Raw genomic sequence first — 23,329 nt, forward strand, 5'->3', positions numbered from 1 at the left:
TATCCATATTTATTTTTTGTATATTTTACCTGTATTTATCCATATTTATTTTAGGTTTTGTGGAAAAATGAAGCTGAAATGTGCATATTTCTGCATTTATTTAACTAGTTAATGTGCACTCATGCCTGAACGCATGACAGGTTTCAATGTTATATACACACTCAGGTGGTAAAATATGCAAATGTTAGTATCAAGGTTGTGAAAATCTACTGCCGTTTAAGGCTCTTTACTAAAATCTCTAAAAAAAAATTAATCCCCTTGCCTGTCAATCCGCACACTATAGTCCTCGCAGTCATGATTGACAGCATTTAGAATCACTCAAAAACAACCCAATTTCCGTGTTTATCCACATTTAAAAATAAATACAGACAGGAAAATAAATGCTTTTCTGTCTGTATTTATCTGTAAAAATCAGTAAAAACTGAATCGGGAGCCTTAAATATAAAGCTGTGTGTTCGATAAATAGATAATTTCTGGTGGTGTTCTCTGGAAGAGGCACAGATGAAAGGAGGGTAGTCGTTAACTTACATGTTTTTTTTTAGGTCAGGCTTTATTTATAGTGCATTAATAAGCCAGACGTATTGGTTTTGCCAATGCATGTTGATTCTAGTTTTGCGTCACTATCCCCTCTCATGTGAGCTGGCGAGATTGCCAACTACTGTACCAAGTAGTTAGTACTTAAAACAGCCCCTAAGGTCTTTGGTTTACGTTTATCCGCGTGTGGTATGACTACCAATAAGTAGACAGTAACACAGAACATGAACCATTAAGGAGACCTGTCAATATTGAAAACTTCACCCTTTACATTTTCTCTACAGCTGGTTTGAGCAAAGAGGATGTAAGAGCTTTGAGGAAAGATCTAATGCCATTCATCCACCCATCAGCAATACAAGTAATGCCTGAGGACGTTTTCAAAGTAAGTTGTTAGTAATGGAAGAAAACTATTGATCTCTCCCGGGGTAAACATGCATTTAAGTATATTTAACCTGATTTTAGTTTGCAACGTCAAAACCACAAAAATCTTAGATTAAAAAGACTCCTGAAGATGACCATAATTCTGCAACCAAGCTGTCATACATTGTCTCGGAACCCGAAATATGACATGCAGAATTTTGAGGTACCAGATATGTTTGCAATATTTACGAAAGACGTATTGGAGAGAGTTTATAGTGCCTCGTACATGTTCTAGTTGTTTGCAATATTTACGAAAGACCTATTGGAGAGAGTTTATAGTGCCTCGTACATGTTCCAGTTATAAATTAGGAAAATGTAAATTGACACAGCAAGTCAACATCATAAGTATATTGTTACTTTTAGCAGTTAACCACTAGTTAACCCCTGAAGCTCTGCTGTTTATAGGTCAATGCGCTAAGAAGCTGGCAAAAAGGATAACGCCAAGGACATATTGTTTTCCCAAATGCCAGCTAAGAAACAAGCCCAAATGTGTATAAAAGGAAGAAAGGCTAGCTGGAGGCGATGACAATTACGAGGTTTTGTAATCTCTTCACCACCCCCATAGTTAGTGCTGCCTGTTGACCAATGCATGTATGGTGTCTTGCACACCTGCAACTGCTGTGATAAGTGCATGTTCAAGTTATATGGCCATAAGATGGTCATAACATTGTTTACATCAATCAGAAAACACCCAATGAAGCCTAATCCTGATTTATTGAGCATCTCTTGAATACATTACTTGATGCCTGAGGCATGCTGGCAGGCTGGGTTGCTTATTTTCAAGTTCCACCTTGGTTAAGCAATATTAAAGGGTAATCTAGAAAGAAAACAGACCCGCAAAACTCCCCACTTGACTGCACACTGCCAGGTTCAGCTTCATTGGTGCTCTGGAAAGTGTCATTCTGCTGCCATGAAATCTTGACTTGTTCACGGGCAATTCCTGGATGTGTGCTTGCTGTTGCTGTAGTAAGCTAGATACTAAGGGGCAGATTTACAAGAAAGTGACTCATCTGTAGAGATGCGTCACTTTCCCTGCGCCACCCTGAGAAACCTTTGAGCCACCATGGAAGCATCTTATTTACATTACGGCGCACCATTGCGCAAGGTTTGACAGATGCATCATGACGCATATGTTGGGGCAAAAGCCACGCATTGCTGGAGTCATGGCTCAAGCCAGACGCAACTCCAGCAACCAGGGCCGGACTGGCTACCGGGCAGTTGTGTGTGCTGCCGAGCTGGGGGCTAATTTCTCTGTGGTGTGGGCGTATTTCGTTGATGGGGACCTGCGTGCGCTTTGAAATAAAAAAAGCAAAACGAATTTCGTTTTGCACACACAGGTCCCCATCAACGAAATCATCCCCCTGCTCGGCAGCACACACAACTGCCCGTTAGCCAGTCCGGCCCTGCCAGCAACGCATTTTCAGGCCTGTTCCCACCACATTGCTTCACTCATTGCGCCTCCTTCAATCAGGCATAAGGTTTTGACGCAGTGGCATCCTAGAAGAACCCCTCACACACCACCGCACCCTACAGATCCCCCGCCGCTGCTGGGGCAAAATCACTGAAGAACAACTACAGACAAACCTCGCACTCAACCCACCGACTAACCCCACCAACCCTGACGATGGTGCACGCATCCTCAGACGCTGGTTGGACGACTGCGCCAACACCCTAGCCCCCCAGAAAAAGCCAACCAACAGAGACACCAGCAGGAGAGCCAGCTGGTTCACCCCAGAACTCCTAGCATCAAAGCGCACTTGCCGGGAATTGGAGAACAAATAGCACAGCGAAAAGACGCCGAACAGCCGTGCCGCCCACAAAGTCGCCATCCGCAACCACCACCACCACATCAGGACCGCCAAAAGGACCTCCTTCAAAGACCGTCTCGACAACAACGCACACAACAGCAAGGAGCTCTTCAACGTCGTGAAGGAACTCTCCAACCCCAGCTCCAACGACTTTCCACCATCGCAAGCCCTGTGCAACTCACTCGCTACCTTCTTTTGCCGCAAGATCACCGACATCCATGACAGCTTCAACCCCCGGATGACCCCTACAGGCCTCGTCACACCAGACCCACCGCACCCCATCGACCACGACTCCCTGACAACCTGGGCCAACGTGAGCATCAAGGACACAATCAAGACCATGGGCACAATCCACTCCGGCTCCCCGTCCGACTTTCTTCCACACCACGTCTTCAACAAAGCCGGCAGCTCCATCGCACCCCACCTGCACAACGTAATCAACCTCTCCTTTGAGACTGCTACCTTCCCTGAGAGCTGGAAGCACGCCGAGATCAACGCCCTACTGAAGAAACCCAAGGCGGATCCGAGCGACCTCAAGAACTTCCGGCCCATCTCCCTGCTTCCGTTCCCAGCAAAGGTCATCCAGAAGATAGTTAACATCCAGCTCACCCGTCACCTCGAAGACAACAGCATCCTGGACCCCACCCAATCAGGATTCCGCAACAACCACAGCACCGAGACCGCCCTCATTGCCACCACAGACGACATCAGGATCATGCTAGACAACGGCGAGATTACACATTGGTCTTATAGAATAGAATCAGCTCTATAAGTATTAATCCATATACCGGTTCACCGGTTCGCACCCCATCCAGCACTTCGCTATCTAGCGCCGTCTACAGAAGGAGAGACTATCGCGTCACCTTCCTCCATTATCACGGTCCGAGAATTACAAGGACCCTCCCGACTGCGAGATTAACACCTTAAAACGGATCGTTACGTTGATCCTGTCCATTATAACTGGATCGTTTGGAGCTCTCGACCTCAGGTGCAGTAGCACTTGAAAACGAAGCCCACAGCATCATCCTCACTTTCCATTTAAACTCGGCTGTGAGTCCAACAACTGGCTACCCTTGCCAGTTGTCCCCCATCGCCCACTGTGGTGGAATTATACCAGGCAAATTAATACGATTCGTCCTGATGATGATCCCAGGTTACTTGGAGTCAGGGGATCGAAACGTCGACTTTAAATACAGTCCTACATGTATAACCATTGTGTACATTCTATTGTAGCTACTGTAATTGTGAGCTTGTGAGCATATTTCAACTACGTACAAGCCACATAAATTGGCTCCCTTGCTTTTGCCTGTTATTCTTTTCTTAATCCTCTTTATCTTCCCTACCTTCTCTGTTTTCTCTTTTTGGATGATAGGTACAGGACTGTGCCCTATCACTTGTTTGTATATATATTCTGATCATTTTACTAATTGTTTAAATAAATATCCTATGCCCGGCTGGGTATATGGATTAATACTTATAGAACTGATTCTATTCTATAAGACCATTGTGTGAAGCCATTTTTTCTCCTTCTACTAGGACCTATGTTCTTTATAATACGTATTTACCCAAGGTCCTAGTGTATCCATTGGGTTCCCTTGTTCACAAAAAGAAGACGAGATGGCAGCCCTTATCCTCCTGGACCTCTCCGCCGCCTTCGACACCGTCTGCCACCGCACACTATGCACGCGCCTCCACAACGCAGGGATCTGTGACAAGGCCCTGGACTGGACCACCTCCTTCCTCTCCGGCAGAACTCAGAGAGTCCGCCTCCCCCCGTTCCGGTACGAGGCCTCCGAGATCATCTGCGGCGTCCCACAGGGATCCACCCTCAGCCTGACGCTGTTCAACGTCTACATGGCACCACTCACACGCATCGCCCGACAGCACGACCTCAACATTATCTCCTACACTGACGACACGCAGCTGATCCTCTCCCTCACCAAGGACCCCCTCACCGCCAAATCCAACCTCCACCAGGGAATGAAGGCTGTCGCCGACTGGATGGAGGAAAGCCGACTTAAGCTGAACTCAGACAAGACGAAGATCCTCATCCTCGGGCCCAACCCATCAGCATGGGACGACTCCTGGTGGCCCGCATCACTGGGGACACCCCCGGCCCCTACCAACCACGCACACAACCTGGGAGCCATCCTCGACTCGAAACTCACCATGACCAAACAAGTCAACACAGTCTCCTCTACCTGCTTCAACACCCGCCGCATGCTCCGCAAAATCTACAGATGGATCCCGACAGACACGAGGAAAACAGTCACCCAGGCCCTAGTCAGCAGCAGACTCGACTACGGAAACGCCCTCTACGCCGGAGCACCGACCAAGCTCATCAACAGACTGCAAAGAATCCAGAGCGCCTCTGCACACCTGATCCTCGACGTCCCGCGCCACGACCACATCACCCCCCACCTGAAGAACCTGCACTGGCTCCCTGTCGACAGAAGAATCTCCTTCAAACACCTGAACCACGCACACAAGGCACTCCACAAAACCGGCCCAGCCTACCTCAACAGTCGACTCTCCTTCTACGTACCCAACAGGAAACTTCGCTCTGCTGACCACGCCCTGGCCACAGTCCCCCGCATCAGTAGAACCACGTCCGGAGGCAGGTCCTTCTCCCACACCGTCACCAAGACCTGGAACACCCTTCCCCTCAACCTACGACAAACCGAAGACCTGACTTTTCGACCAGTAGCAGCAGCACTCCCCTACCCCCTCCCCTCAGCACCTTGAAACCCATGCGGCCGCATCGTACTTGCTCGGGCGGACTGCAAGAGTCCGGCTCCGTCGGAAAACACTCCGGATCCGACTCGGTCGGAGAGCTATCCGAGCGAGATCGGCATTGGGCCCTAAGCGTTACTGTGTCCACAATAGAACATGAGAAATTATCATAGCGTGCAGTGATTGCTGCCGACAGCCCCTCTTTATGATCAAGACAGAGCCGTGGCAGAATCTTTGTTTGGTGAGCAATTGAAAACCAGCACCTGACATGATTGCTCATCTAGTCTTCTAATGTCAAGTTAGCGATAATAAAAATGGTTGTTTACCTTCCATGCAAAAGTAACAATAGGAGACGCATTAAGTATATTCCCCATTAGTGACTGGTCTTTCTGATTGAAAATTATGAATTTTGTTTTAATTTGCACAGGCTATCCTTGAAGTTAGATACTGAGTTATAAGACCTTACTGGCCTACCAAGCTCTGCAGATCTTAGGCCGGGTTTAGAGAGAGACTGACTTTATCAGTAGGTGTTTGTATAATCAGGAACAAGGGGTCTCTTCCAATGTAGGGTCTACTGAACAATACTGGGGAGCGGAGCCTCCTAATATTCAGCTAAGAGTATTTGGAAAATCAGGGAAACCGTATGTATATGCTGTATAATACTTCTTTTTCCTACCTCTTATGTGCTCGCCTATCGAGGTTGTAATTGTATGTATGCTATTAGTGTAAAGTGATGAGGTGCCGATTTTCAAGAAGAAAACACAACAGCCTTTGGGTAATCCTCCCTTGGTGCATTTTGGCTCAAGAAAGACCCCGCCCTGGCTATCTCATCTATACTGGTTATCCAGTCAAAATCTCTACGATCCCATGATTGTCACTGACATCTGATATTTCCTGCAGCCAACTTCATCTAAAGAAACCAAAACCTATCATCCCTGTTGCAGACCTCTGACCATTTGTCCAATCCTTGGTCTGACTGTATGTTGTCAGTAGAAACAACATACCAGCTGCAGCTGTTCTCCAAATTCTCACTTTTTTCCAATAAAACAAATGCTTCCCTTTGAAGCACATGTGGTAACTAATGCAAAGAGGTTTGATCATCATATCCCCAGACTGACAAATCTTGGCGGGCTTCCCAGGTGGACTGTCTTCAAAATGTGTTTCTTAAGATTACAAATTATCAGTGTTAGGCGTCTACCTATCTATATAGAATCATTGAGTTCCACAAAAAGTAAATCTCTCAAACATGCCTTCACATATGTAGCTCTGAGTACCTAGAATCGCCTTTGATAAAGATTGGGCTGACTCCCACAGATCTTGCCTTCTGCATTTCCCTCAATGCTCAACTTCTTTTCTGTCACTCTTCCCCAATGTCTCAATTTTGGAGTCAGGATTTTCAGAGCCCCAGGCAAAATGGGGCCATTTAGGCACTCAGGGGCAAATTTATAAGCCCCTTACGCCAGATTTGCGCCGCTGTTGTATAACTTTAGTGATGCAGCAGCGGCGCAAAGCCAGCGCCCTGCTGCGGGCTATTTACAACTTGACGCATCTGGGAGATGCGTCACATTATAAAGCCCTGCGCCACATGTGGGCGTTCCTGCGCAGTGGGGGGGGCGCAGGAACGCTTCCGAAAAGTGGCTGAGTGAAATCTACAAGATTTCACTCAGTCACTTTTAAGGCCATGCTGCGTCAAAACGCTGCGCCTGCTTGAAGCAGGTGTTAGGATTGACGCAGCATGTTAGGGATAGGCGCACCCCGAGCCTTGCTGAAGCTGCGTTGCGCTTGCGATGCAACTCCAGCAATGCGCCGCCTTTCCTCCGGGGGATGCGACACGCATCTGCCAATCCGTGCGCCAAGGTGTGCCGCATTGTAAATGCGGCGCATCAGTGGTGGCGCACGGGTGGGCAGATGCGTCGCAACTCTTCTGGCGCATTCCTGCTGATTAGCAGAGATGCGCCAGAAGTAGTAAATCTGCTCCTCACTCTTCCTGAGCAGCGCTTTATGTTTATATTCAGCTAAAAGAAAACCTGTTATCATAACAGGTGTTCTCCTAGCTGAATGTAAACACAAAGCAGAATTACTTTTAAATCAGATTATAATGGGGTGACAAAGATAGGGTAACAACATGACATTTTTAGTGCAAGAGTACCTCTGCTGTGAAGTCATTCTACGAACATTGATGCTATGATGTTGTCCTCTGAAAATTAAGACTTTACGAACCCAACTGTTTATTGTGAGCTGTAGATTATCAGTATGAACCTCAGAAGTAATTTTTTGTGCTTTGGGTGATTCCAGCACCTGTCCCCAGAACAGATTTCCAATCTTGGCCCTGAAAATGCTGCTATGGTTACCAAGTCACAGCGCCTCCATTTGAGTACTATGCAGCTGCAGAGCCTTGAACAGACGTTAGATGGCGCCAGAGTAACTGTTCAAGTCCCACAGATCACTGCAGGAACGACCGTTGCAACTGAAGTCCCAGTCTCAGATGGTGAGCAGTAAAAAAAGTTACTTGACTTTATGAACGTATTATATGTGATAAACTCGGTACTTTCAGGTCTGTATAACTTTACACATTTGGTTTAGAGGGGAAATAAAGTCTTGATGACTTCCCCCTTCAAATAGCCTAAGATAATGGAGATGGTCGGAGTGCGTAGTGTCCTCCAGGACTGGATTTGGCCGTTACCTCATGTTCGTTAATACAAATGTGGGTGAAGGGGGGGGCGGGGTTACAGCCCCAAATGAATCACAAATTGTATTTCATAAACAACGGCACAATAAATGGTGATGTAGAGGATTGTATCGTGTTTTATCCCTCATAACAGATGTTGCATTAAAAAAATATTTGGTATCCAGGTTCTTTTAACTTTTTAAATTTTATGTTTTTAAACAGCGGAGAATGGGTCACACTGTGTTTCAGGCGTGTTACTCTATACAAAAATCTAATTCTGACCTTTCCTGTTGTCCTTAGAGACACAACTGGAAGTTAGTTCTCCTGCTCCCAGCACCACACCCCCAAATCCATATGGATTTTTACATTTTCCAAAATTGGTAAAATATGGTGACTTGTGTGACATCATATCTGTGTGTGTATTGCCAGAGGGTACAGAGTAAATATGTATTTAGGAGTCATTTAGAAATTGCCACCCTCCCCCACAATGATGCTGTGGAACGGAAAAAATGCTGGATTACTTACCAATATTGTTCATTACTCAAATTTTCCATTCCTTACTCTGTATCTTCAACAGAAGGTTCTGGAGTGGTTTCACTCACATACTGCTATGCACGAGGAGCCACCCCCTGGCTTAAGCCTAATCATTAATCAGGAGGAATGTCAGCTGAGACCTCAGCTTGACCACATGACCTGTTGGCGGGAACACCATCCCCCAGCTGGGGCAAAACAAGCATTGATGTACCCTAGATCCTGGCTCGAATGAAAGTGAGGTTAAGACCGATTGATGATGAATCCACTGTTTTCTCTATGTACTTTTTAAGATCTTTGTGATTGAAATAAAGTTATGATGATGTTGATGAATCCACATGCTTGGAAAAAATTAACTGTCTACCTGATATCCTGAAGTACCTGGGCCTGGAATGTAACATGAACCAGGACATTGTCCAAACAAAGACGAACCATCACCCTTTCTCTTGGAGAACCGGCATCAGCGGGGCTAATCTCCTGGGACAGAAATCAGGGGAAATTTTCACTCAAAAGTAGGCCTGGGCTTTAAATTCCGGTCCGTTCGTCGAATTTGGGTAATTTCGCATTTCGCAGAGAACGCGAAATTGCCCAAAATTCTGCGTTACGTGACATCGTGAAATTTTTTGCTTGTTCGCGTTCTCAGAATGCATGTTTGCGAAATATTTCTCCCCGAGCATGCAAACAGCGATTGTGAACAGTAAAAAAGCATTGCAAACAAGCAATTCCGTGTGTTCGCAGAATTTCTGCGTGTTCGCAGAGATTTTTTACCATTTCGCGGACATTGGCGTAACACAATTCCGCAAATTCCGCCCACCCCTACTCAAAAGAACAGGAACTAACAGCTGAATTCCCACACAAACTCTCACGAACCATTGATGACAGATTCAGGTGGAAAAGTGCATATACTCATTCTGCAGACCTATGGATATCTAAGCATCCCCCTATGGACACTAGCAACAGGAATTGTTGGAGAATGGCCTCTTCAAGTGCGAGATTGCCACAAAATAGTTGAGCTTCATCAAATAAATCGCCACTGTGGATCCCTGTGGTGAATGCATTCGTTCATCAAATCTGGATACATGGCTGAGAGTTTTAGGGTCTCGATACAAAATGCCAATGCTGACGGCTTCCAATGGCTTTCTTTCTACCCTAGGGACTCAAATTGTCCTAAATACACTGGGTCCAGTTCAGAAATCTTTTTAAAGGACGCAAATAGATTACAGTTACAAAACATGCAAATTGTGCATGGATAAAAGTATATGGGTAAGAAAAGAAAAAGTCCGAAATCACCACATTACTAATTACACTTTGTGCGCCTAACTGTCAGACCACCGCAAACCTTACCGTAATTCCATGGCGTGATCTCTCAGAGATGATGTGAATCAGCTTTACAGTCTCTTACCTCTTACTTGTATGTGAAGAAGACATGAAAGAAAAGCTAGAGCTGGGTGGGAGGTCATGGGTGTTCAGCAATTGAAGTCCCTCTATATGGACAGCTGTTGCACTTTAAAGAAGGGAGGGAACAACGTCAGTAAGGACAGGTGCAAGAATTCCACCCTGTCCTTACCTTCCACCCTAAATGTCCACCTAAAAGTGATTGTGTGCGCATACAGGCTCGTCTGCTAGTACGTCGTGAGCAGACTGGAGTGATGGAAAACAGCTGGTCCTGAAACGACACAGGACAGATGGTTTCTAAAACACAACACAGATACACAAAGTAGGTACCAAGCACTTGTCAACTTGAAGCTTCTATGGGTAAGAAATATATACATACACAATGACCATGGCTTAATGAAGTTCCTTAATAGGCTAATCACGTGTCCAAGAACATTAATATCAGTTCTAACCTCATTGATCAGTGGCGGCTCCTCCGACTGCGACCGGCCTCTGGTGCCCTGGAGGGGCCCCCTGGTTGATTACTCCCAACCACCCCGGGCCCGTGGCCTGTTTAGCGGGAAACACACAGGGACTGAGGCATGGGGGAAGTCTTCATCCCCTCCAAGCTCTACAAACCATGGTAAGCGGTCGCAGACTGGTCAGCTGCTTTACTCTGATCGACCACTCCCATATCCCACTGCTATCCATGGGGAGAAGTGGGAAGACAAGATCTGTTGACCATTCCATGAAAAAGAGTGGGCTACGGTGACAGCATACCCTAGGAAGGTCTCCAGAAATGGCTGGCATCGATTATTAAAAATTTTCATTCTACATAGTTCCTAATTCTACCCCCAACGAATTGTTAAAATCTTCCCAGGAGCCCCGGACACTGCTCCAGATGCATCTTCCCGGAAGCTGGTCTCCAACACCTGCTCTGGACTGCCCTCAGATCCACCCTTTTTCGAACAATGTCTTTGCACGCCTTGAAGACCTCACGGGCATCTCAGGAGTTGATTCCTGGGAGGCAGAAGCCTTGGGTGTTTTCAAATGCCTTGCAACCGGAAGCTGGAACGAGATGGATCTTGCCCTCATCCTCGCTAAAGGTTGCCTCCCTATGAAGTGGAAACTCCCCCAGCCCCATTTGTGGAGGCCTGGACCTGAACCCTCACCAAGTGGGCAAATGCAGAGGATACAACTTTGCATCATTAGGGGTCATGGGCCTGAGACACCATCCCAGTGTCCACACATGGAACGAGCTACTATCAGGACTGGCTGATCCACCGGACTATATCAACTCTGATATCGAGACCACCAGCCCGTCCTATCCTGCTTCCGCTTGGGATCGGGTCCCCTTATCCTCTGAGTGGCTCAGACATGTTGGGCACCACCCAGGAGCCATCACCAAGCTGCCGGGCTAACCATCATCCCCTTGTCTTCTACTCTCGTTCCCTCCCCACTCCCTTAGCAATACTGCAATGACAGTCCGGCCTCCCCTCTAGTACTCGCCCCTTCTCCCCTAGATCCCAGTTGCTGCCAGCTCGTTTGTTTTCCCGGTAGTGTCCTGTTGGACACGTTCTAGTGTTCCAGAAATGTGCTGTACAGACACCCTACACCCACCCATCATTGGCGACACCGGTCAGGTGACCCTGCTAATAAAAGGGGCCGGCGCACTTCCCTGGGCCAGTAACCAGTACCAAATACTATGTGTATGTGTCATCATTCTAGCTGCGTGTGGACCTAGGGGCCGAGACCCTTCACTCCCCACTGCTTGATGGATATATGCATAATTCCTGCAACAGACGACTGACTTCGGGAGGCACTGACAGACTAGAGAGCAGAGCGCGGATAGGGCGGGATGACCTTGGGGGAACATCTGTACCCTGACACCGAAACTTGAGGGCTGGGATATACAGGACACAGAGCATCACTGTCCTGCCCACTGATCAAACAGCGAAGCATTATTGACCCATTGGCATGCCTAGGGGGAGGTGGGGGAGGAGGGGTTAGTTAAGGTTGGGGGTAGGTTTGTTAGAGTTACATGTTATGGATGGTGTCCGGAGAGGTACCAACTAGTAGATCTCACTGATTCATACTGCAGGACAGAGGGTGGGGTAGCCCCATTTCAGGTCACATTACTCCCCGTCAGGAGGGACTTTTCCCAGATGTTGATGACTTAATGTGGAAGTTTGGCATCCTGCTAATTTCTATTCTCGAATGCAGTTTGTCCTTTTGCAGCCCTATACGGGTTATTTACTGTGATTATGTTTTTATAACTCAATAAAAATGTGTTTAATAAAATGGATATATGCTCACATTTGCTGTTATAATTTCCACCACTGTACACGGAACAGAGATCTGTCTCAGCGCCGCTCTGTTATCCAGCAAAATGACTGTATCCTATATAACTTGTAAAAAGATTTAAAACATTTTTTTAAGTGGAGGTACTCTTAGAAAACCCAGTCTAATGGTGCAGATCTTTTTGTTAACGATATTTGCCATGCAATATTTCTGTCAGAAGATATTTTTGCTAGCGATATTCTGACATATAAGCAAAGGCTTGAACTGCAAGAACACCTCATTTTCATGTGCAAAATGGGAATAGACAAGCAGCGTCCAAGGAAAGGTAAAGAGAATTAAGTTTCACCCACAAAAGTGGAAATTCCACAAAAATAATGCTGATTCACCAAACAGAAAACTGCTACTTTTTATGATGGTGGTCGGATGCTCTTACCAGGAGCCACACTGCAGTGGGCAAAAATGTCTCACTTTTGTGTTTTTTAACCATTTTCTAGCATAGAGACATTTGACTGGTTTGATGAATATATGGTTGGGAGCAGGTTATGTAGCCCGGACTTGCGTACTTTTTGTGCGATTAACAAATATTTCCGTGTTCGCATCTAGAGAAGGTAATATCACCCCCACGTGCCCATTGGACTGCCAGGTTTGAAACAACTGTGCATCTAACCAGTTTCACTCTTGAGACATTCACTCAGTATTTCTTACATATATAACAGTAGTGCTGGTCGAATAACGTGCAAAGGGCAGTGTAAACAAACGTTTCTCTTTTCCAAGGAAAGCGAAAACCCTGGCACACGGATTACTATTATTATTTTATAAGAGACAATGTCCTTGGTTAGTCCAAGAAGTTGACGGTAACTGTGGGAAGTGGGGAATGGATGTGGCTAACGGCTGGAGCAGTCCTCGAAGCTGGGGAACTGGGTTCGAGTCTCGGTAGGGACGCTCGACATCCTGTGATTCTGGGCAAATCACTTAATCTCCCCGTGCCTAACAAAAATAAAATTAACGTGTGCCTGTAATGCAACTGGTGCTCATGTAAAGCGCTTTGATATCTTCGGGTCGAGTCGCGCTTTATAACCCCCCCCCCCCCCCCCCCCAAAAAAAAGGTGTGTGTATATATGTGTGTATATATGTGTGTGTATATATATATATATATATATATATATATATATATATATATATATATATATATATATATATATATATATAATGGTCAGGCTGACATTCCTGTATCTAAGGTGAACCTTCTAGTAGCTCAGCCTTACCGTAAGGGGGCGCTGGATAATGCTGGCAAAAGCAATTTCAGTAGTTATGAGACTAAAGATCATCAAGTCCAAGTCACATTTCCAACAATTTTTTTTTTTAACCAATTACCCCTGAAAAGTTCAAAAATGAAAATAAAACTGTGACTCATGAAAGAATTGGGCCTAGTGTTTTAATGGAAGTAAGTCACTGGGGGCATTTGTACTAGGGGAAGGAAAACATTTTGTGTCCTGTTGGGTCTTTTTAGCGTGACTGGGGTGAGAGGCTAGACCAGGAATGAAGGAGGGTTTACAGTGCCCTTCACACTGGGATGTTTTATGAACACATTAGCGTTAACCATCTGCTGTCATTAGCACCGTGGCTGGACAAATTCCTGCGATCTTTCTAAGCCAGGCATTTTACACAAAAAAAAGTATTACATGTGGATGACTCACCAAGACGTTGATCCTGGTATATACTGTGTACTGACAATTGTTGGTTAAAAGGGCAAAACTTGTAACCATTCGGTTTTTCGATTTAAACTTTGGTAAAATTATCGTTTTTTATTTTAAAAAGTACAACCCTGGCCTGAGTGCATTCGAGCGCTTCACATGAGCACCAAAATATGTTATACATTTATGTTTTAGGCACTGCAAAATGTAAGTGATTTGATCAGGATCACATGCTGTTGACATAAAGTCGAGTTTTGAATCTGATTCCCCAGTTCCAAAGTCGGCAGCTCTAGCCATTAGGCCACATCTCCTCAATTAGACAGAACTTTAGGTTCTGCATGCAGATGTCTGTGTGCGCTGGAAAAAAAACTCTGTGTAGTCGAGTTACTTGTGAATGGCTCTTTGATCTCTTTATGCGATGTTACAAACCAGATACACTGCTCCCAGTGGCAGGCAAAGTTAATCTTCCTAAAATGTGTTTTTCACTCCATGCAAGTTGAATACAAATATGATTCCCAGCTACCCTTCCTTGACCCACCCAAAACCTCATGTCCCCACTATGATCTCCAAAATAACACTTCCTAGTTTCTTCCCTTCTGTATCCCTCCTTTGACTGATCCCAAATCTCATTTAACTAATAAAAAAAAAAATGTATCTGTCCGTCTGTAGTGCAACTGCTGCTCATGTAAAGCGCTCTGATACCTTCGGGTCAAGTTCGTGCTATGTAAAACTGCAACAATAAAAAAAATATATGATCTCCCAAACACTATCCAGACTCTTCCCTCCTCTATGTTGTGGAGCAGCAGCCACAGCTGCTGCCTCAGGAGCGGGGGATCAGAGTTCGAGTCTTGGCATCGGCGCAACATCCAGTGATTCTGGGCAAATCACGTAATCTTCCCATGCACATGGACAGCACCTGGATACCCTCACGGGTGATAAACGCGCTATATAAATCTACAAAACAAAGCAGACATGTCCACCGCTCAAATTAACAACTTATATTTCACTATACTAATACACCACTAATCTTTTGGATTCCGTAGTTATGGGCTAGTCGCCAAAAAGCACGTCAACGCCTCATCAGGGGTAGTAAGTGCTATATAAATACAATTAAGTTACATTACCTGGGCCAGGTCTGGAACAGCCAGGCTTCACACAATTTACTAGAGTGACTGCAATGGAGGTGAACTACTTTTGTACACTTTTTTTTATTTTTTTTAAGACCTTTATTTGCATTATTAGGATAAACATGTGCGGGCCTACAACCAATCTGGCCGGCCACAAGTCAAAGACGATCATAAAATTCAAAATAAGCGACACTAGGCCAGTTGGCAGGCAAGCAAACATAATTAAACAATGCTAGAAATGGGATAAGCGGCAATAACGGCCCAATATCAGGATCAATGAGGTCCATTTTATAAGGGGACAAGGCTCATGACTGACTCACAAACAAGGGATAACCCAGAAACAGGAATACACCCATGCTGAAACGAAAGAAGGGGGGGGGGGTTTGGGGGGGGAGGAGGATGTAAGGGCACGAGTCGATCGCAGCACAAAACAAACGTAAAATATAGTGGAGAAGCATACAAGTGCTACCAAGATCTTATGTCCCCCACCCAATAACACGCTAACAGAGGCAGGGGGAACGGATAAACTGTACGAACCGAACCCACTTCTAACAATACGAGCCTGGGAAAAAGGGGGAGGGGGGGGGAGGGGGGGGGGGGGGAAAGGGATAGGGAAAGGGAAGGGGGGAAAATAGGGGGGGAAACAAAGGGGAAGAAACCAGAAAGGGGGAGGAAAGGAAGGAGAAAGAACAAAACAAAGAAATATAAAAGGAAAAACACAATCGTGCAAGATGGGCGCCACCCCGGGCCAGGCAACCCGCGGCTAATAGTACAGAAGAAAGTGGAGAGCTGGCGAAAAGAAGGGCATGGCAGTAGCGACGAAGCATCGAAACCGATAAAAGTGGCATAGCAACAGACCCCAACCCACTCATGCCTGAGAAGCGAGGACAGAAGCGGCACCGCTATAAAGGAATAGAAAAGGGCCATAGAACCAAAAGAAAACATCTGAAAGACCCCACCCACCCGTCCCACCCCGCACCCCTGCAGAAGGCTACGGCCTACCCTCCAAACAGCGTGCCTGTCGCCCTAATCCGAAACCCGAAATATAGTGAAAAAAGAAAGTAGAGGAAGAAGACAAAAAGAGAAGGAGAAGAAATACAAAACAAAAATAAATGTGAGGGAGGAGCCAGAGGAAATGAGCAAACACATTCGGCGGCGACCCTCTCCCGACCAACGAATGAATAAGCATCAAGTCAACACTACATCTTCACATACAGCAAAAATCACAGGGAGGGGGAGGAGGAAGAGATTGTAACGATTCACCGTATCAGGGAGTACATACATCAGTGCAACGGGCAGGTAAACCAGCAAACTATCATGTCGTACAACTCACCCCCAACCCCTCCTGACCACGAAACCAACCCAATAAAGGAGAATGAGGAGCGGACCACTCAGCACAAAATAATCGTAATATTGTCCAGAGTCACGGCAGTGATATAAATCAGGGAGAGCCTTCGTACGGAGGGAATACAAAAAGTCAATAAAGCAAGTCAATTGTAGTAGCAACGACAGGGCAAGCAAAGGCGAGCCGGAGTCCAGATGCGCAATTCGACAATTCAAAGGTACCCCTCCAGGACAAAAGTTCGAATCCAACGAAGCGGGATCAAACAGCGGCCCACCATAAGTCCCAGGTACCCGGGGAGGAGTAGATCTCCGCGGCGTATGGAAGTCCTCGAAATCCAGGCGGTGAGGAGGCAGAGGATCAAAAGTCACCGGCCCATCAGTCGGCCGAAGAATAACAACAGCAACTCCTGGCGCAGCCGAAGGGGGCGAAGCAATGGCGGCATCAAGACGATGGGGGTGCATGGAAGAGCGGCGGCCCAAAATGGCGGCGAGCCGCATGGGGTCGGCAGAGGCACCGGGGGCCAAGACAGCGTACAATGACATCAAGGCGTCCAGGACATCTCTGGGCGTGGGCGCTCGAGGACACACCCAGGCCTCCGCACAATCCGTACGGTAGGGAGCGCCGATGCAGAGCGGAGCATCCCCCACGTTGTCGGTAGCCATCTTGTGAGTTTCGCCGCCCCACACTCCACCGTGGGCCCCCAAACAGTTCCCAAATGGAGGACTTTGCAGACCTCCGGAGGCTCCCAACAACGGCCTCACCGGCACAGGATGGGCGAGCGCCCGATGGGGGGGGGGTCCCCTCCGAACAGTGGCAGGCCCCACAGGCGAGAGCCAGTCGCGGGGTTCAGGGCCGCCGGACAGGACAAAGGCGAAGGGACCCCTTCACACGGTCAGCCCCCAACACATCTCGTCCCCCTCCAGCCGCACGGCCCAGTCGTCGGGGCCGGTTCAGGATCTCCGGGGCACACGCATAATGGTTCCCACCAGTGGCTCACTTTCGCGGCCGGAGCCGGCAATCTCTTCTCCGCCGGTCGGGTCCCGCAGGCGAGGTCCCGGTCTCGGGTGCCCGGAGGCCCCAATCTCACCGAGGGCACAGCTGCGGACCCACAGCACACAGGAACCTCCGGACCAGACGGTGAGTAAGAGTGGATCTTTAAATTTCAAATTCTGTATTGAAGTATCGTAGCAGTGCAGGATATATTGCAGGATAGTCGAGGTCAGCCGGAGGGCCGACGGAGCCGAGCTAAAAGGCCGCCATTCCGTCCTCGAGCTAGGCTCCTCCCCTCTACACTTTTTTTTTTAACTGAGTTTTATATAGCACAAACTTGACCCGGTATCGGGTGTCAGAGCGCTTTACATAGCACCAGTTATGTTACATGAGGACTCATTCATTTTTGTTAGGCACGGGGAGATAGTGGGGCAGATTTACAATAACTGGCGCATCCCCAGGGATGCGCCAGTTATTGTGCACCGCAGCTCCGCCACCCATGGTGCGCCGCATTTACAATGCGGCGCACCATGGGGCAAAAACGGCACAGATGCGTGACGCATCTGTGCCGTAAAGGTGGCGCATTGCTGGAGTTGCGTCGCAAGCGCGATGAAGCTCCAGCAAGGCTCGGGAGTGCCCTATCTGTCCAATGCTGCGTCAAGCCTTACGCCTGCTTCAAGCAGGCGCAGGGTTTTGACGCAGCCACTTTTAGGAGGCGTTCCTGCGCAGGAACGCCCCCCCCTGCGCCGGAACGCCTCCTTATGGCGCAGGGCTTTACAACGTGACGCATCTCCTAGATGCGTCACGTTGTAAATTGGGCGCATTGCTTGCACCGCCGTTGCTTCAAAAAAAGTGACGCAATTGCAGCGCAAAGAGGCGCAAGGGGCTTGTAAATCTGCCCCTAAGTGATTTGCCCAGAATCACAGGATGTTCAGCGTCATTGCCGAGACTCGTACCCGGTTCCCCAGATTCGAGGTCGACCACCCTAGCCGTTAGGTCAACTCCTCTCCCCAACACTTGGACACAAGAGCCAAACAAGTAGGAAATATGGGAATTCACGCATGATTGATGTAGCTCCTCACAGTGAGGCTACTAAATGAAGGATTTTTTGCCTCTGATTGGGATCTAATACTCATTGAAGTCAGACCAGACCCATCAGAAGGGGGAAGGAGGATGGCCATGCTTTCCTAGGATTTTATTATTTTTGGGGGCACTGCGCTCGTGCTGCAACCTTTACGTATAGATTTTAATACTAGTCTGCTCGATTTATTAATAGCGAGGCATCTGGTTTGGCCAGTCCCAGTAGATGATACCAGATGCTGTAAGTTTTCTGACCTAGTCCCACAAAAACATCAGACATGCCTAAGCCAGATCAAGGGCTGTTGGACTTGTTTAACTGACTACAACAAAGGACTGGATAGGAATCATGCACAAGTTACAGAACCCCGCCCCGATATCGTATACCCAATTGTGGGGTGAACTATTAAATGTGCCTTTTATTATAAGATATTCTTATTGACATCATTGTCGAATTAGGGCATAACTATTAATTTGGCCAACACGCCTCATCTTTTTAACCATACAAGAACTTGGCAGTTTATGAATAGTGTAAGAACTATGATTTCTTTTTTTAAAGGGAAAAAATAAAGTCATATATAAGCGAAATTCAGATCACTGTCATTTTAAATTCGGTGTTAAGAATACACAAATGTTTCTTTAAAGGCTTAGCATCAAAATGGGATTTTCTTACAGTGATATACAGGCAGAAAGAGAGAATCAAGCCAGTAACAAATACAACTGATTGGGAATGTAGCTTTCACTGAAGGGCATTTACCATTCTATGCTTACCCCTTTCTCCTTTCTACGCTTACAAGATTTCTACTACTCTGATGAATTTAGCATTTTTTGTTTTTATTTTCTGTCAACATAAGTGAGGTATATATTGATAAATAATCAGAAAATACAGAGTTTGTTTTGATTTCGCTCCTTAAACACGCTTATCTGGAGTAGTGTGCTACCATGATTCATTAATATCTTTATTGTCTTTCGGAGGTGCTGAATTTGCTCAGGAGTTCAAGCGCAAAAAAAGCCGTTAAAACGGGCGGTAAATAAAGTGGTGATATTACACCTATGGTATTGCTAGCATGGCTTCACTTTTTGTTGTTTGATACCTCAGGCCTTTTGTTGGTGGTACTTTCTTGGACATAATGCCGTTTTGACACATAATTTAAATACGCGGAAATGTAGGGTTGTACAATAATTCGATCACCACACATCTGGTCTATTTTCCTAGCATTCTAATATCCGAGTCTGGAAGCATAAAAATGAACCAACAGTGAAATAGCCTTCAGCTAGCCAAAAGAGTTATGTCTCTGTGTGATCCTGTTTTTTCATGGGAAGGGAAATACGTATTTTAGAATTCGGATAGATTCTCTGCACTTCAAAGTGTTTTTGTTCTTTACAATAAGTTGCTATTTGTAGCCCTCTAGCTAAACAACATTTTCATTTAAATTTGAGAAGTTTGGACCTGTTTTTGCTTTTTGTACTGTCACCTAAAAGTTTGGATAGCATGACAACTCTTCACTAAAACGTGATTTTAAATTGTGTGTGAGTAATTTATGTGCTGCACAAAACTACCTACTCTATTAATGGAGCATCAGGTGGCATCCTACGTTATGGATTTAAAACTCATTGCGTGTGTTAGTTTTTGTAGTTACACATACCCTACTGAAAATTAGAAATTAGAGAAACATCTGAAAAAATATAAATATATAATGCACATTAGACTAAAATTCTGCATTTCCAGAAGAAAGAGAAAATATTTTTGAGGTAAAAGGCACATTCTCTTATAAATTTAGAAACAAAATCTGCTCTTACTAAACCAAAGTAGACCATATTGGGTCAAAATGTTACAGTAAGGTGTGGGAAGGTAATTCTCTGTAGTAGCTCCAAGCTTTGTCCTATACCAAATCTATGAGAAGACAAACAGTAGAAAATGTCAACATAGTGATACAGCCAGACAAGAAAATGACGAATAATAGTCAAAAATAGAAAAAATAATTCTGAACAATGCTGTTATGCTGTTGTGTACAGGCTTACAGACCCTGCAGACTGCTTTGTAATCTTTTGGATTTTACATACCAGGAAATTGAGCTCTTCCCAGCAAGTATACATTTGACCTGCTCAGAAAAGATCTTCTACTCGAGCAGCAGCTTTCTCAATGTGAACGGTAGCAACCTACCGTGACCGCCCCCGTTTGGAAATCTCGCGAGAAGGTGTTCTAGCACTCGATTTTCTCTCTCGCTAATTTAATGTTGGCGGGTCACATGTGAGAAAAAATAAGCAGCTGTTGACACAGTTTTTCCCGAACTCAGCACTCAAAGCAGAGAGTGGAGTGGGCAAAACTTTACGAACTCCGCTGGAGGAGCAGAGTTTATCCCTCACCCCTACTCATTATCTGACTCAAGGTTTGAGTGTGACTTTCTGTGTTGTCACTGGGGCCAACAGGTAAGTGACATCAGGTTTGCTGCTCCTTTATTAGCACAACAGCAATGGATAGAATGCATAAAAAAGGGGAGCCCGAAAAAGACATTTTAGTAAATGGGCTGTTTTTATAGCACGTTTGAAATTGACCTGGTTCTCAATTTTTATTTTATTTCAGGAGCCAGGTCATTCCACAATTTTTCTGAAACATTGCACTGCTGGGAGGCATAGCAGGATAGAGACAGGAACCCTTTAACAAAGCAGCAAAAAGTCTAAGTTGTCCAGAAAAAGCAAATCTAACCGGATAACCTAATCTATGGGCCTACGTGATAGATACCAGTAAAGCTACCTTTACCAAAAGCATAGACAGGGGCGCAGAATCTAAATAGTCAAAGGGAAGACTGTAGAGTCCCTGTAAGACCTAAATAAGATGCCAAGATGGGTGCAAACCACAAAATGGCAAATGTGATAACTTTTAAGCAAGTACACTGACAGTGGGACAATGACAGCAACACAATCCCATGAATCCTGTAAATTAGGAATGGATAACAATTGAGACCCTTTTGAAATCCCTCTGTCTGAAAACCTGAGATGTGAAAAAAGGTTAGAGCACCTAGGGTGAAGCCCGAGACCACTGCACCAAACTGCAAAATGGAACTGGTATTTGGTTTAGCAAGCAACCATGAACAGACACCAGGTTTTCCTTATGGATAGAACTACCTCCTTAGAACATATATATCTTTGCAACCCCACTCTTTCAACCTCCAGGCTATGAGGTGATCACAACTGAGAGCCTGCAGAGGAAGGACAGAAGACCACAGAGAAGTAGGACTGATCATCCACAAAGAAACCATCCACTGCACTACCACCACAGACAACATCACCTCAATCATGGAACACCTCAACTTCCAACTCCAAATCGATGGCAAAACTACATTCACAGGCACCCTCACCTACAGCCCTACAGGACCAGGCCCCATATTCTGTAACACCATTCCCGAATTAATCCCCATGCTCGCCATCAACTCCAAACACTACATCTTCCTCAGAGACATCAATTTTCACCTCGACGACCTCAGCCACACCAACACCACCAACCTCCTCGAACAACATTGGCCTCACCAAACAAGTCACTGACCCCACACACTACACAGGAAAGACACTCACCACCATCTTCACAGCTAGTGACAGAGTCAAGTACAGCCATGTCACCGAACTCACCTGGACAGACCACACCATCATCCACTTTAGCATCACAGGATCCCCCTGCACCGCCTCCAAGCCTCCCAGCACTGCACACTGCAGCTGGGATAATGTATCAGAGAGCCAGTGGACCGATGCCCTCAACACCTCCCGACCTGACACTGCACCCAACCTAGGACAGCCTGTCAAGAACTTCTCCACCTGGATCATTGAGTGCTCTGACAGAGTCACCGATCAAGTCTGCCAAACTCAAAAGACCCACCAAATAAACCAGTTGGTACACCATGGAACTACGAACTGAGAAACACAACTGCAAGAGACTTCAAAGGAAATAGCACACCAGCAAGGAACCCTCAGACTGAGCCACCTTCAAGCTGGCCCTCAATTAATATCACCATCTACTGAAAGAGACGAAAAGTATTGATCTAACAGACCACATTGAAACCAGCTCCAGGCACAGCAAAAAACTCTTCTACATCGTCAGAGATTTCTCCAACCCCTCAGCCACTGAAAACATCATCATTCCTTCTCAGGAAGTCTGCAACTTTCTAACAGATCTCTTCCATAACAAGATCTCCACCATCTATATAAACGTCAAACCCTAACCCACCGCTGCCAACACTCTCACACTCCTTACTTCCATGGAGGCTAACCCCGCTGTGACATCCGACCACCTACTCACCACCTGGGACCAGCTCACCTCACAGAACACCACAGCTATCATGACCTCACTTCACTCAGGAGCTCCCACAGCCCTTACCCCTAGCCCATTTTCTACCTCCAGAGCAAGATGATCAGCAGCGAGCCCCCTGTCATTTTCAACTCATCCATACCCACAGCCTCCTACCCCAAAGCTTGGAAACACTCTGAAGTCAAACCCCTGCTGAAGAAACCATCCGCCGACCCCAGGGAACTCTAGAATTACCGTCCCATCTAGCTGCTCCCCTTTCTCACCAAAGCCCTCAAAAAGGCCATCAATCGCCAACTCACAGAACAACTAGAGATCAACAATCTTCTGGACCTCTCCAAATCCAGATTCCGCACCGATCACATCACCTAAACTGCCCAGATCAGTGCCACGGATGACATTAGAACCCTCCTTGATCGGGGAGAAACAG

At 46.3% G+C, this 23,329-nt stretch overlaps 1 protein-coding gene across 2 annotated transcripts in view; it reads left to right on the plus strand.

Annotated features, from left to right (window-relative positions):
- The window catches only part of OTOA (otoancorin), a 185,815-nt gene that overhangs the window by 157,114 nt on the left and 5,372 nt on the right, over positions 1–23,329 (plus strand). For both annotated transcript variants that reach the window (XM_078665134.1, XM_078665135.1), the window contains 2 exons: positions 819–916; positions 7,791–7,983. In XM_078665134.1, the coding sequence (XP_078521260.1) occupies positions 819–916; positions 7,791–7,983 (291 nt within the window). The remainder of the gene's footprint in view (positions 1–818; positions 917–7,790; positions 7,984–23,329) is intronic.

Source organism: Lissotriton helveticus, chromosome 10 (genome assembly GCF_964261635.1).
Source record: "Lissotriton helveticus chromosome 10, aLisHel1.1, whole genome shotgun sequence".
In the NCBI taxonomy this organism is placed as follows: Eukaryota; Metazoa; Chordata; class Amphibia; order Caudata; family Salamandridae; genus Lissotriton; species Lissotriton helveticus.